This window comes from Giraffa tippelskirchi, chromosome 10, assembly GCF_054371585.1.
Source record: "Giraffa tippelskirchi isolate mGirTip1 chromosome 10, T2T-mGirTip1v1.2.pri, whole genome shotgun sequence".
In the NCBI taxonomy this organism is placed as follows: Eukaryota; Metazoa; Chordata; class Mammalia; order Artiodactyla; family Giraffidae; genus Giraffa; species Giraffa tippelskirchi.
Genome location: NC_137284.1, coordinates 143,330,295 through 143,346,123, shown reverse-complemented (window position 1 = coordinate 143,346,123; position 15,829 = coordinate 143,330,295). Strand labels below are relative to the sequence as shown.

The window sequence follows — 15,829 nt, the reverse complement described above, 5'->3', positions numbered from 1 at the left end:
AGGAAGGTTGTGGTCAACCTAGATAGCATATTTAAAAGCAGAGACATTACTTTGCCAACAAAAGTCCGTCTAGTCAAGGCTATGGTTTTTCCAGTGGTCATGTATGGATGTGAGAGTTGGACGGTGAAGAAAGCTGAGCACCGCAGAATTGATGCTTTTGAACTGTGGTGGTGGAGAAGACTCTTGAGAGTCCCCTTGGACTGCAAGGAGATCCAATCAATCCATCCTAAAGGAGATCAATCCTGGGTGTTCATTGGAAGGACTGATGTTGAGCCTGAAACTCCAATACTTTGGCCACCTCATGCGAAGAGTTGACTCATTGGAGAAGACTCTAATGCTGGGTAGGATTGGAGGCAGGAGGAGAAGGGGACGACAGAGGATGAGATGGTTGGATGGCATCACTGACTCGATGGACATGGGTTTGGGTAGACTCCGGGAGTTGGTGATGGACATAGAGGCCTGGCGTGCTGCAATTCATGGGGTCGCAAAGAGTCGGACACGACTGAGCGACTGAACTGAACTGACAACTTCAGGGACCACAAATGTAGCTTCAAAAAGCAGTTGACACGTTAGTTGAATCTTCAAAACTTAGTGTCTAGGAATCTAATAGAGAACTGGATTACCTTTCAAAGCAGGAGCAGCAGTGAGAAAAGTCAGAGAGGCAAGAGAGACATGACGTGTTAATGCGTTAGGGTAAGGGAAATTGTTCACAGCTGCTATATGGGATTTAGCAAGAAACGTGACTGGAGAGGTGAGTAGTGAGCAGATTATACCTTATGTATCCTGTAATTTATCTTGTTTTCTTCTGTGAGGATGTGTTTATGTAGGTGAGTATTACGATCAGACTTGAATTTTACAAAGATCACCCAAACAGATGTATGGAGTCTGAATTGGAGTAGCATGAGAATTGAAAAAAGAAACTATTGCATTAGAATTTACATATGAAAATACTGAACTGAGATAGTAGCAAGGACAGGTGGGAAATTTTAAGAACATTATTGTCTAAAGACTTAGTGACTGATTACATGTGAAGTAAGCAAAGTGACTGATTACATGTGAAGTAAGCAAAAAAAAAAAAAAACCTGCATAGTATCTCCACATTTAACATGATAGAGAATGCTCCAGATGAAGAAATAAGTTTGTAAGAAAACATTATGGATTCACTTTAGGAAAGGCTTCATTTATAGTATTTCTGGGACTAAAGTAGGTAAGTAGTGTGTGAGAGTGGTGGGGAAGGTCTTAAAAATCAGGGTAGATGTTCAAAATGAATATATAAGTCAGAAGTTGAATCATAACGTGGTTGAGATCAGGCAGAAGCATACTGAGCAAGTGGTGAAGATGCCTGCCCAAAACCAGAACCATGGAGAATCCAGCATTTAAATAAAGTTGAGAGAAAGCCAAGGGGAGCAGGGTGGAGTGGAAGGAGTAAGGAGGAGGAGAGGCAGGCTAGACAGAATTTGGAGATAATATTCCCGAGTATTTTCAGGATAGCATAGGTTAGGGTGCTAATTGCCTTTCATGTCCAGTTTTCACTCTTCCTTTTAAAAAGAGAACCTTCATGTTTTAACTTGATGCATACATGGCGGCCCAGCTAGTCCTTGTATCTCAGTTTGCCTTGCAGTGGCTGGGCTTTGTGTCTAAGTTGGGTCTGATGGGGTGTGCACAGATGATGTGTGCCATTTCTAGATCACCTAAAATATGAGGCCACTTGCTACGGACTTGCACGCCCACATCCAGCAGGCTGGAAGCAGATGTGGAGGTGAGCACAGTAAGCATTATTGTTCTGTGAGAGAGAAATAAGTTAACTTAGTTTAATCCATTGCTTTTTAGCCTCTGTTATAGCAGTTTAGCCAAACTGTAACAAATAGGATCAAAAGTTATTATTTGTAAATGAATGAATAGGGCTGAGGAAAAACTCAGCTGTGGATCTCCCAATTCTGTCATTTGAGAGGGGTACACAGGGTTTTGATACTGGAACAGTAGAAACAAAACTAATCATAGTAGGTCTGCCAGGTGCCACAGTGAGCAGTGTTTACCCAGAAGTAATTTTTTTTAATTAAATTTATTTTAATTGGAGGCTAATTACTGTACAATATTGTGGTGGGTTTTGCCATACATTGACATGAATCAGCCACAGGTGTACATGTGTCCCCCATCTCGAACCCACCTCCCTCCCCATCCCCTCCCTCTGGGTTGTCCCAGTACACCGACTTTGAGTGCCCTGTTTCATGCGTCAAACTTGGACTGGCGATCTATTTCACATATGGTCATATACATGTTTCAATGCTGTTCTCTCAAATCATCCCACTCTCGCCTTCTCCCACAGAGTCCAAAAGTCTGTTCTTTATATCTGTGTCTCTTTTGCTGTCTCACATATGGGGATGTCATTACTATCTTTCTAAATTCCATATATGTGTTAATATACTGTATTGGTGTTTTTCTTTCTGACTTCACTCTGTATAATAGGCCCTAGTTTCATCCGCCTCATTAGAACTGATTCAAATGTGTTCTTTTTAATAGCTGAGTAATATTCCATGAAGGCAATGGCACCCCACTCCAGTACTCTTGCCTGGAAAATCCCATGGACGGAGGAGCCTAGTAGGCTACAGTCCAGGGGGTCGCTAAGAGTCGGACATGACTGAGCGACTTCACTTTCACTTTACCCTTTTATGCACTGGAGAAGGAAATGGCAACCCACTCCAGTATTCTTGCCTGGAGAATCCCAGGGACGGTGGAGCCTGGTGGGCTGCCGTCTATGGGGTCGCACAGAGTCGGACACGACTGAAGCGACTTAGCAGCAGCAGCAGCAATATTCCATTGTGTTTATGTACCACAGCTTTCTTATTCATTCATCTGCCAATGGACATCTAAGTTGCTTCTATGTCCTAGCTATTGTATGCTACGATGAACATTGGGGTACATGTGTCTCTTTCAATTCTGATTTCCTCGGTGTGTATGCCCAGCAGTGGGATTGCTGTGTTGTGTGGCAGTTCTATTTCCAGTTTTTTAAGGAATCTCCAGACTGTTCTCCAGAGTGGCTATACTAGTTTGCATTCCCATCACCAGTATAAGAGGGTTCTCTTCTTTCCACACACTCTCCAGCATTTATTGTTTGTAGACTTTTTTTTTTTAATGTTAGCTCATATCTTATTAACCAATATAAAATTACTTGTCTTGTGGTTTGTTGAAACAATAGGTCAGACAACGTTTGCCACAGTAATGTCTGTCGAAGTGACTGGCCATAAAAACTCCAGCACCACATTCATCTGAGCAAAATCAGTCGACTCCTGGCGAAGGCGACTGATTTTGCCATTCTCATCCACCTTATAGTATTTCAGAACAGCCAGTTTAACCTTTCTCTTATGCTTGTTCTTCTTGGGAGTGGTGTAAGACTTCTTCCTTTTCTTAGCGCCACCACGAAGTCTCAACACTAGATGAAGAGTGGACTCCTTTTGAATGTTGTAGTCAGACAAAGTACGTCCATCTTCCAGTTGCTTGCCAGCTAAGATCAGTCTTTGCTGGTAAGAAGGAATTCCTTCCTTATCCTGGATTTTGGCCTTTACATTTTCTGTTGTATCCGAGGGCTCCACCTCGAGAGTGATGGTCTTCCCTGTCAGGGTCTTCACGAAAATCTGCATCTTGGCAGCGGTTCCACCGCAGATGGCGGATCCGAAAGCTAGACTTCTTGGTGGCAGCCATTCTGCCCAGCATGAGATGGTACCTCATTGTGGTTTTGATTTGCATTTCTCTGATAATGAGTATTGTTGAGCATCTTTTCATGTGTTTGTGAGCCATCTGTATGTCTTCTTTGGAGAAATGTCTGTTTAGTTCTTTGGTCCATTTTTTGATTGAGTCATTTATTTTTCTGGTATTGAGCTGCATGAGCTGCTTGTATATTTTTGAGATAATTCTTTGCTTTCAGTTTTTTGCCATTGAGGATAATGTTTGCTGTGGGTTTATCATATATGGCTTTTATTATATTGAGGTATTTTCCTTCTCTGCCTGCTTTCTGGAGAGTTTTTATCATAAATGGGTGTTGAATTTTGTCAAAGGCTTTCTCTGCATCTGTTGAGATAATCATATGGTTTATCTTTCAGTTTGTTAATGTGGTGTATCACATTGATTGATTTGCAAATATTGAAGAATCCTTGCATCCCTGGGATAAAACCCACTTGGTCATGATGTATGATCTTTTTAATATGTTGTTGGATTCTGTTTGCTAGAATTTTTGAGGATTTTTGCGTCTATGTTCATCAGTGATATTGGCCTGTAGTTTTCTTTTTTTTTGTGGCATCTTTGTCTACCCAGAAGTTATTTAAGCATTGTTTTTATATTTTAACTGTAAAAATCTATCAGTATTCAGGACCAGATAGCTTTACTGGTGAGTTCTACCAAACATTTAAAGAAGAATTAATATCAGTCCTTCTCAAACTCTTCCCAGAAACATCAGGACAGATGGGACCACTTCCAATCTCATTTTTCAAGGCCAGTATTTCCTCATCCAAAACCAGACAAGCATGCCACAAGAAAATTGCAGGCCAGTATCCCTGATGAACATAGATACAAAAATCCTCAACGAAATGTCAGCAAACCAAACTCAGCAATACATTAAAAGGTTCATACTCCATGATCAGATTATTCCAGGGACACAAGGATGATTCAGAATCTGGAAATCAATCATTGTGATGTAACGCAATAACAATGAAGGATAAAAATCATGTGATTATTTCAGTAGATGCAGAAAAAGCATTGACATAATTTAACATTCATTCATAATGAAAACACTCAATAAACCGGATGGAGAGGGAATATACCACAGCATAATAAAGGCTGTATTATGACCACAACCTGTATCTCATACTCAACTGTGAAAAACAAAGCTTTTCCTCTAAGATAATGAATGAAATGAGGATGCCCACTCACACCATTTATTTAACATAGTACTGGAAGTCCCTAGCCAGAGTGGTTAGAGAAGAAAAGAAATAAAAGGTATCCAAATTGAAAGGGAAAAAGTAAAATGTTCTCTATTTGCCGATGACACAACATATATTATAGAAAACCCTAAAGACTCCACTAAAATAACTGTTAGAACTATTCACCTAATTCAGTTAAGTATCAAGATACAAAACCAATATCCAAAAATCAGTTATGTTTCTATATACTAATTACAAATTATAATAGAATTTAAGTTCCACTCAAAATAATTGCATCAAAAAGAATAAAATACCTAGGAGTAAATTTAACCAAGAAGGCAAAAGACTCGTTTGTATGCTGAAAACTACATTGATGAAATATGTTGAAGAAGACACAAATAAATGGAAAGATACTGTGCTCATGCATTGGCAGAATTAATATTGTTAAAATGTCCATACTGCCTAAAGAAGCTTTAATGCCATTTCTATCAGAATTCCAATGGCAATTTTTATAGATTAAACAGTGCTAAAATTTGTATGGAACCACAGCAGATCCTGAATACTCAAAGCAATCTTGAGAAAAAAGAACAAAGCTAGCAGTGTCACACTTCCTGATTTCAAACTATACTACAAATATGTAGGAAGCAAAATTGTTTTCCAGGTGGCCCAGTGGTAAAGAATCTCCCTGCTGATGCAGGAAACACAGGAGATGTGAGTTCAATCCCTGAGTTGCAAAGAGTAGGAAATGGCAACCCACTCCAGTATTCTTGCCTGGGAAATTCCATGGACAGAGGAGCCTGGTGGGCTATGTCCCTGGGGTCACAAAGAGTCGGACATGACTGAGCATACATGCACAAGAATCAAAACAGTACAGTATTGACATAAAACCAGGTACATAGATCCATGGAACAGAAAATAGAGAACCCAAAAATAAACCCATGTGTATATATATACATGAAATTAAAAGACGCTTGCTCCTTGGAAGGAAAGTTATGACCAACCTAGACAGCATATTAAAAAGCAGAGACATTACTTTGCCAACAAAGGTCCATCTAGTCAAAGCTGTGGTTTTTCTAGTCGTCATGTGTGGATGTGAGAGTTGGACCATAAAGAAAGCTGAGCGCTGAAGAATTGATACTTTTGAATGTGGTGTTGGAGAAGAATTTTGAGAGTCCCTTGGACTGCACAGAGGTCCAACCAGTCCATCCTAAAGGAAATCAATCCTGAATATTCATTGGAAGGACTGATGATGAAGCTGAAGCTCCAATACTTGGCCACCTGATGCGAAGAACCGACTCACTGGAAAAGACCCTGATGCTGGGAAAGATTGAAGGCGGGAGGAGAAGGGGATGACAGGATGAGATGGTTGGATGGCATCACCGACTCAATGGACATGAGTTTGAGTAAACTCTGGGAGTTGGTGATGGACAGGGAGGCCTGGTGTGCTGCAGTCCATGGGGTCACAGGGTCAGACATGACGGAGCGACTAAACTGAACTGATACACACACGGTCAACTAATTTACCATAAAGCAGCTAAGAATATACAATAGAGAAAGGACAGTGTGGTCAATTAATGATATTGAAAAGTGGACAGGTATATGCAAAAGAATGAAACTGGACCACTATCTTACATCACACACAAAAATTGACTCAAAATGGATTAAAGACTTTAAGACCTGAAACCCTGTAACTTCGAGGGAAAAAAAACATGGATGATAAGCTCCTTATCATTCATTTTGGTGATAAGTTTTTGAGTTTGGCACCAAAAACAAAAGAAACCATCAACAAGATGAAAGGGCAACCTATAGAATGGGAGAGAATTATTTGCAAATCATATATATGATAAGGGGTTAATACCCAAAACATAAAATATTCACATAACTCAACAGGAGAAAAACTCAAGTTAAAAAAATCTGATTTTAAAATGGATAGAGGATCTGAATAGACATTTTTACAAAAGATATACAGATGGCCAGCAGGTACATTAAAAGGTTCCTCAACATTAGTAATCATCAGGGGAATATAAATCAAAACCATAATGAATTGTCACCTCATACCTATTAGAATGGCTGTTACCACGGATATAAGAAACAGTAAGTGTTGGCAGGGATGTGGAAAAAATGGAACCCTTGTGCACTATTGACAGGGTGTAAGTTGGTGCAGTGGAAAACAGTATGGAGGGGCCTCAGAAAATTAAAAATAGGACTACCATATGATCCAGCAGTTCTACTTCTGGGTGTTCATCTGAAGGAAACAAAAATCGTAGCTCAAAAAGATATCTGTACCTTGTGTTCACCGAAGCATTATTTACTGTGACTAAGACTTAAAAATAACCTAAGTGACTATCAACAAATGTGTGAATAAAGAAAATATGATATGTGTGTGTGTGTATATATATATATACACACACATATACATACACACTGCAATGGAATATTATTCAGTTATTAAAAAAAATCCTGCCATTTGCAGCAACATAGAGAGGCCTTGAGGACATTGTGCTAAGTATATCTAATCTAAGAGATATATTAGAGAAAGACAAATACTGTATTATCTCATTCATAAGAATTTCAAAACTAATTTGGGAGCAAGGAATGGGTGAAGGTTGTCAAAAGGTACAAACTTCAGTTATAAGTCAGTCCTGGGGATATAATTTACAGTATGGCAACTATGGTGGAAAAATTAACCAATAAACAAAACACAATTTTTGACAGAATATAAAAGTTAATCTTGACAAAATGGAAAAGCTGGCAATTTAGGAAATAGAGGGAGGGATGGGAAAGTAGAGAAAGTATCTTACAAAGCAGAGGTACTGTCAGAATTGGTGGAACAAGAAACACAGGTTTAAATACATCACAAATTTACAAAGAAACTGCTATTTTTAAGTATAAGAAATTGGGAGGATCTGGGGTAGAAGGTGGTAGTGTGCTAGAGCCGCATCTGTGTGGCGGGGAATCAGAAGGTAATATCTAAAGTTAATAACTCTAGTGGCATGAGTGTATTAGTTAGAGCCATGAAACAATCCTTAGAACTAATAACAATTGATTGAAAATGGTTTCCTCAAGGAAGGGATGAGGCCAGATATTCTTAAGTTCTCCAATCAGCTATCAAAAAATCATTTTCTTTTAATATCTTTTTCCACATTGACAGAACTCTTATCATTTTTAGAAAAACTGGTTTGAGTTCATTAAATTTATTCCTAACATTTATTTTTGATGCTATCATAAATGGAATTGTTTTCTTGGTTTTATTTTTAAATTTTGGATATTAAGCCTTTTAATAATATGAAATGTCCCTCTTTGTCTCTACTAATACTTATTTATCTTAAAGTTTCTTTTGTGTGGTGTAAGGGTCACTCTGTTTCTCTTATGGTTACTCATTTATTTTTAAAAGAGGTACATACATATTTAGGACATAAAAGTAGATAGAAACACTGAAATATTAACATTAGTTGTATCTGGCTGATACAATAATGAGTATTATGGGGGCTTTTTTGGTGTGTATTCTGAGTTCTGTGATTAGTTTGTTGTAATTAGGAAAAAAGATGGCTTATATAAAATTTTAAATACTTTTATCAGCCAGATTTTTTGGGCTGCAAATAGCAGAATTGGACTCTAACAAGTAGAAGATAATTGGACTAATCATAGAATCAGTTGGAAAGTTGGAGTACTAGGCTCAGAAGAGGCCAGAACTGTGCCAGCTGTAAGACTCTAGATAGGAGAAACTTCTCTACTGCCTCTTCTGGATGATGCCACAGAAATAAACAAGCTCTGACTTCTTGTTGCCTTTCTTTTGCTCTCTTCAGTCAAGATTCAAAATCCAGAAGTGAGTGTCCTGCTCTGACGGTTGGCAAGAAAAGTACCTGGCACCTTAAGTTACAGTTTGAGGAGTCCACACATTGGGGACAAATGATTCCCTAGAATGAAATTAGGATGCTGTTATCAAAAGAAGGGAAGTGAACTCTGGCAGCTAAAAAGCAACAGATGTTCACTGTGATATTTGACTTTTTGTTAATGCAGAATTACAGTTTACAATGCTAGTCATAAAAACAGTTACCAATATGAATAAGAAATAATTGTTTTGTTAAAAATAGAACCACCATATGATCCAGCAGTCCCACTTCTGGCCTTATAGCCAGACAAAACTATAATTCTCAAAAAGATATATGCACCCCTCTGTTCACAGCAGTACTGTTTACAGTAGCCAAGACATGGAGACAACTGAAATGTCCATCAACAGATGAGTAAAGATGTGGTACATAAACACACAGTGGAATACTACTCAGCCATAAAAAGGAATGAAATTATGCCATTTGCAGCAACATGGATGGGCCTAAAGATTATCATACTCAGTGAAGTAAATAAAAAAGAGAAAGACAAATACCATATGATATCACTTACATGTGGAATCTAAAATATGACACAGATGAACCTATCTATGAAACAGAAACAGGGACTTCGAGAATAGACTGGTGGTTGCAAAGGGATAGTGATGTGGAAGAGGGATGGATTGGGAGTTTGGGATTAGTAGATGCAAACTGGTATATATGTAGAATGGTGAACAGTACGGTCCTACCTAAACCATAATGGAAAAGAATATGAAAAAAATGTATATACATATAACTGAATCACTTTACTGTACAGCAGTAATTAACAGTGTCATTCAACTACAGTAAAAAAAAATTTTAAAGAATTTGTGAATACAACTGACCCAGTTATTGTCACTTAACCTCTGTTGGCATGCCTGCCACTGAAGTTCTCACTCGCAGATTCTCTGTCACTTGACTGTAAGTTCCGTGTGTCTCATAATACAGTTAAAATCACTTAGAAAATGAGAAAGCAAACGTTTATATTTGTAATGGGGAGGACTTTGTGATAATTTAACACTTGCTAGAATTTCTGTCATCTCCTTCCTGGCTCACCTGATCAGCTTGTACTTACTCATCAAGACTCAGCTCAAGTATTACCTCATTCAGAAAGACTCTTGCACCCTCCTACCTCATGCCACTCTGGTTTATGGGCCACTCATCACTGTGCGTAGTGCTCCTTTTGTTCTCATCCCATTGTGTAATATTTGTTAATTTGTTTGTCTCGCACACGAGCCAGACTGGCAGAGTGTATCTTGTTTTTCCTTTGATTCTCCAGCCCCTTACGCCTGGGGAATCCCATGGAGAGAGGAGTCTGATTGGCTACTATCCATGGGATCACAAGAGTTGGACACGACTTAGCGACTGAATCACCACTAACCCCTTACACAGTGTCTATACATCAGACATTCAGTAAATATTTGTTGAATGATTGAATGGGTTTCCCAGAGAAAGGGGGCCAGGCGTTCCCTATGGAACCCAGCCATGTAAAGGTATGGAATGGTTCAGGAATGGTGAGACATTCTAGAGGATTAGCACATTGAAGGATGAATGGGAGGAGAGACTGGTGAATTTGACTGACATTGGTCTCTACAGGACCATGTACTCCAAATTTAGACAGGTCTGTAGGCCTCAGAAACAGAAGAATGAGTGAGACTTGGCGATGGGAGGAGGACAGGACACTAGAGGTTATTTGGTGAATACATACTGGTTGGGCTGGAGCTATCAGGGAAACCCTCAGAGGGGAGAGTGTTGCTGTCACTGGGAGTTAGAGAGTTCAGACGTGGTTTGGGAGCAAATTCACCTCCCATGCACCAGGCACTTGTTTAAATACTGGGGACACAATAGTGGATAATATGAATAAGATTTCTACTTCCATTGAGTTTTTATTCTAATAAGGGAAGATGGATAAGAACAACAGACACCAAAGCATATGTACACATTCTCAAAACTGAAGTGCCATGTTGCAAGTAAAATGTTCATAACAGCACTCTCCTCATGAGGCACAAGGGAGCAAGCTGGAAACAATCTCTCTGGAGTGTAGCAGGGACCCTCCTTTCCTGGCTCACATTCCAGTCATTTACTGCTCAGTTTTTTGGAAGTATAATGACAAATATCATACATGTTCTTTAGGATTTGTCTAAAAGATTTGTAAATTCTAGATTTAAAAAATATATGTGTAATATTTATGCACTCTCCAAAAAGTGTGCAAAGAAGAAGATGTTGTCACAGTAATGCTTTCTTTAGCAAAAGTGTTCTCTCCCCACTCTCCTCATTATTTATATACTACACACAGGGATCTTCCTGTTTAAAACTTAATTAGTTGGATATTATAAATAAAAAGCGTATGATATTATAAATAAAAGCCAGTCATTGCCTATGTTATTGGCAAGTTGTGTTTGTAGTTTGTATATTTCTAGTGCCTGAAAAATAATCTGACATTTTTACAGCTTAATCTGTATCCTTGACAGCTGTTTGGGGCTTTTCCTTCAGTGGAACAGATTCCAGGAGCAAAGAAGTTTTGCATGTGCCAAGTAATCGAGCCTTTCATTCTCTTCTCTTGGTTGTAGGCTCATTTAATGATAAAGGCTCTTTCCTCTGTTTTCCAGGGTGCCGATAAGACTGTGAAAGGTCCTGATGGACTGACTGCCTTTGAAGCCACTGACAACCAGGCAATCAAAGCCCTTCTTCAGTGATGGATGGATGGGCTAACAGCTCTGGAAGAATGACTCTCCTGTGGCCTCACACTGCTGCCTGTCTGTCTGTCACTCTCTATCTGCCAGCTTCTTCAGCTAAAATACTTTTAGAGGGGTGAGGGGAGAGAGAAATTCATAACAAATCAGACTACCAGGAAAAAAAAAAACAATGTTTGGGAGGAGAGGAAAAAAACAAGATCAGGCTTTTACTAGGATTCCTGATCAGGTCAGCCTCTTTTCCATTATTTCCAGTCGAAAAAAAAAAACAACTGATACCCATGGGAGAGCAAAGACAAAACATACCGTTAATATTTGACCTTTTCAGCTCCCTAGCTAATTTATTAATTAGATTGTGTTGAGGGTCTGATTATACCAAGGCCAACTATACATTTGGTAGCCCTATCTGTGTGAACAGTAGTGGCTGCTGTGATGAAACTTAGGGTGCTGAGACAAGCAATTAGCTCTAGCCTTCTGCCTTAAGATGCACTCTAGTGGGGGATCTCCCGGCGTAGTTAAGAGCGCTGCCTGTGGTTGGTGACCAAATCTCCCCTGGTGACTTCCAGCTTTACACAAGAGCTCGGTTAAGGCGAGGGGGCACACACTCCTCCGCTGCTGGACGGCTGGACTTTGGGTTTCCTCTCCCCCTTCACGTGGATTTCATGTATCTTTAGGTAAAACTGACTAGTTTTATTTATAAAATCTCAAATTTTGGAAGTCTAAAGGAGAAATCATTCCAGTCTGCATTTTTTTTTTCTCCTCTAGATTCAGACATAGAACATTGAAACACTTTCCAACTCCTGCTGGTAGTAAAAGGGGATTTAAAAATAGAATCATAGCCATAAGCCTGTTAGATAAAGAGAGAACAGTTGTCTTAGTACCTATGGATTTTCTTCATTTGCTGTTTGAATGGATTGGCCTCAGTTCTATTTGGAGAATCAAGGAACATTCTTTTGGAATGCCTCTCTCAGACCCACCTTGGATGCTGATTACTTACTGCACCAAAGCTTTCACTGGGGTGAGATTTACTGTCCAGACCAGTTTAACCCCATCTCTTAAAAATACACGTCACCAGGTTTCCCAGAGTTGTTGATAGGCTTCTGCTGAATGTATGCCAGCCCACCTGCCTAATATATTTTTCTTTTCTCTTTTTATGCATTGCATAAAATGGGACACCTTCAAATTATATTCTGTATTTTTAAAAATACAGTGCCCTAAAACGGTGTTCTAACCTGCAGAAAATAGGCACATTTTCTAATGTTTATTTCTTGAGCAGTACAGCTGATAAAACATATACCCTTAAATTTGCTGTCCTGCATATAAAATAAGATTCATTTGACTTGCCATCCATATATGCTTACTAATAATACTAGCGTTTTTCCTTAGCCATGTCATGCAATAATTGAATGTACCTCAAATTTTTAAAAGTGGAGGGAGGGTGGGTTAGGGACTTGTATTCAGATTGTGGTTAATAAAGAATTACAATTTTTTTAAGGCCATCTAGCATCCTACAGCAGGGTTAAACTAGTACCAAGAACAGTCAGCCTGGCCAATAACAAATCTTACTGACTAGTTGCTGATTGGTTGGTTGATATGTGGGTTTGTTTGTGTGTATTTTTCCCCAGTGAACCCTTTTTTTATCCTGTGGCTTTTTCACTTAAAACTAGCCTAACCCTGGAATTTTCCTGCGTCTAAGAAAACAATCACAGAATACTGGTTTAAATACTTTGATACTTGTGGCTAATTCTGCTGTCTTGATGCAGGCTATTCGATTTGGGTTAGAAGTCAGTAATTAGTGCTTTATGACATCACTGAACTGAAACGCAGTGATCCTCGCTGAAGATGGAGGGCACTCTGTCAGTATGTACTGTCAGCGTACAAGGTGTTCTGGTATCTTTGTTTTCGCTTCTTGGCATACTGCTGTTTAAAAGGCTTGACTTTTACTCTCAACAGTTTTCACCTTTACTTTCCGAGTGTTTTCTGTAGTGGGCTACTGTAGAGAGAGTGCTGTTCTACCATTCCTAAACCTGGTCCGCTTCCTTCAGTCACCTGGTCCAGAGACCACGTGATTCTTTGTACAGTTTATCCTGGTGTTCCTTGTAACGCAGTAGAGGCTACTTTGCCTTCCCTCTTCTTTCTCAGCCATTTTGTAAACCCCGTAATTATGAAGCGGTTGCTTGAGAAAATAACATAAACATAGAATAGACTGACCAAGATGGTTTAGAGTTTCTTCTTTTTTTTTTAACTAGGTTATTTATAATGTATTTCTGAACCACTTGGCAGGGAAATTTACAACACTTAATGTTCATATTTTGAGTAAAGAAAGCTAAGACCTTGTCTGCTTTTTTGGTACTACATGCATTAGTAAAAGGTTAAGTAAGTTGTGTTCTCCACTGCAGTTAATATTTAACATCTCAGAAAAAAATCTTGCATGTTCTGTAGTTTTGTATTAAGTCCGTCTTTTCATATGCACTATTTCAAGTGAAAACAGGTGGTTTACCTACATTAGTATCCTAACAGATTCCCCCTTGCAGCTTCAGACTGGTGTTTGTATACTTACAGTTCAGCTATGGAACCGGAATCGACCCAGTAGTTCTCTGCACAGCTCACCTTCTAAACCCAGTGGGGCACGAAGGAGAAGTAGGTGGATGCCATGGGTGGAAGCTGCCAGCAAGCAGGCCCTTCATTCATTGATTTCCTTCCCCCAAATAACGGATTTCAAATCTATATGTACCTATTTGATTTTTTTCCCCTAAAACTTTAACTAAGCTGCTGTTTTCTTCCATGCAATATTGTATACGCGATTGTGTATAGAAGAAGCTGGTGAGAGTGCCCTCCTACATAAGCAGTTGCAGTGTTTGCATGCAAAATTTTAAAAAATTTAAATTGTCCTGATTCTATTTTGTAAATGGAGAAACAATCATATCTTTCTAAGCAGTAATGGAGGAAGACTAGTGCTTTGTGCATTTTGATATATTTGAGTTCATTTTTTCCACAATGTAATACATTTGACACAGTTGGGTTTCTCATATTATCCTAGTTCATGTACATCAGAATGCTAAATAATACTGTGTTTAAGTTTTGTGTTGCAAGAACAAATGGAATAAACTTGAATTGTGCTACAGCCAATGTGTCAGGGTTTTTCATTTTTCTCTTCCCTCGGTTACTTTGGGTTATTATCACCTTCCTCCTCTGATCTTCTTTACAACTGTATCGGTACTTTGCCTTAAACTTTAACTAATCTGAATTTCCCCCCTTTATTCCACTTCTAGAAAAAAAATAAGACTAGGAAAGATTTAATTGAAATAAACTGTACTACTCATCTCATTCATAGGTTCTGCTCATCTGTCAGTTTCCCATTACACACTGTAATAAATGTTGAGTTTCTACGAGCAGACTGTAACTGGGAAACATCAGAGTGTCAGGATCTTAATAGGTGTTAGAATAGCATCAAGCTAAACCTCTTTAATCCTTTCATACGCTTATTTAAGCTATTGCAGAACTTTCAGAATATATCAGACTGTTAGATTTTGTCCTCTTTCTGTAAGACCAGTTATTCTCAAAATGTGGCCCCTAGACTAGCAACCGTAACCTGGGAACTTTATAGAAATGTCCAGCCCGGGCCCAGCAATCTGTTACAATAAACCCTCCAGGTGAATCTAACACACACGAGTTTGTCCAAGACGATAAAGAGAAAAACAATCAAAAAGCCTCTAAACAGGATGTCATCAAGGGTGGTTTCCTAGAGAGAAAGTAAATGGAAGCTGCTAACACATGCAACAGCAAAACTGGACACCCGAGAGAATTTTAAGATAAGCTTCAGAGTTATGTTCTAGGTAAAAAGCCAGATGAAGATAGAATAGCGGTTCCAAGGATGTAACACTGGTAAGAATGATGTGTGTATTTACTTAGTTGTGTCCGACTCTGCAACTCTATGTACTGTAGCCCGCCAGGCTTCTCTGTCCATGGGGATTCTCCAGACAGTACTGGAGTGGGTTGCCATGCCCTCCTCTGGGGGATCTTCCCAACCCAGGGATTGAACCCAGGTCTCCTACATTGCCCATCTGAGCCACCAGGGAAGCCCAAGAATACTGGAGTGGGAAGCCTATCCCTTCTCCAGGGGATCTCCTGACCCAGGAATTGAACCGGGGTCTCCTGCACTGCAGGCCAATTCTTGACTAGCTGAACTATGACCCTTCATTATTAGGATTTTTCCCTGAAGGATGTCCCATCAATTGCTGTGGACAGTATTTCCATGGTCTCCAGCAGCAACCCATGGTTACAGTCCTCATAGCCGAATTGCTGAGGCTTGAGCCTTGTCCAGGCCCTTTCTTTGAATTCCTGAGTGAGGGGAATT

The 15,829-nt window shown here is 39.3% G+C and overlaps 1 protein-coding gene and 1 pseudogene across 1 annotated transcript in view; one reads left to right on the top strand and one right to left on the bottom strand.

Moving 5' to 3' along the window:
- Nucleotides 1–14,596, top strand: part of MTPN (myotrophin) — a 75,282-nt gene extending 60,686 nt beyond the window's left edge. Inside the window, exon 4 of the mRNA XM_081533014.1 lies at nt 11,389–14,596. Coding sequence (XP_081389140.1) covers nt 11,389–11,475 — 87 coding nt within the window. The 3' untranslated portion in view covers nt 11,476–14,596. The remainder of the gene's footprint in view (nt 1–11,388) is intronic.
- On the bottom strand, nt 3,148–3,661 carry LOC145523188 (ubiquitin-ribosomal protein eS31 fusion protein pseudogene; annotated as a pseudogene).
- Nucleotides 14,597–15,829: the final 1,233 nt, after the last annotated feature.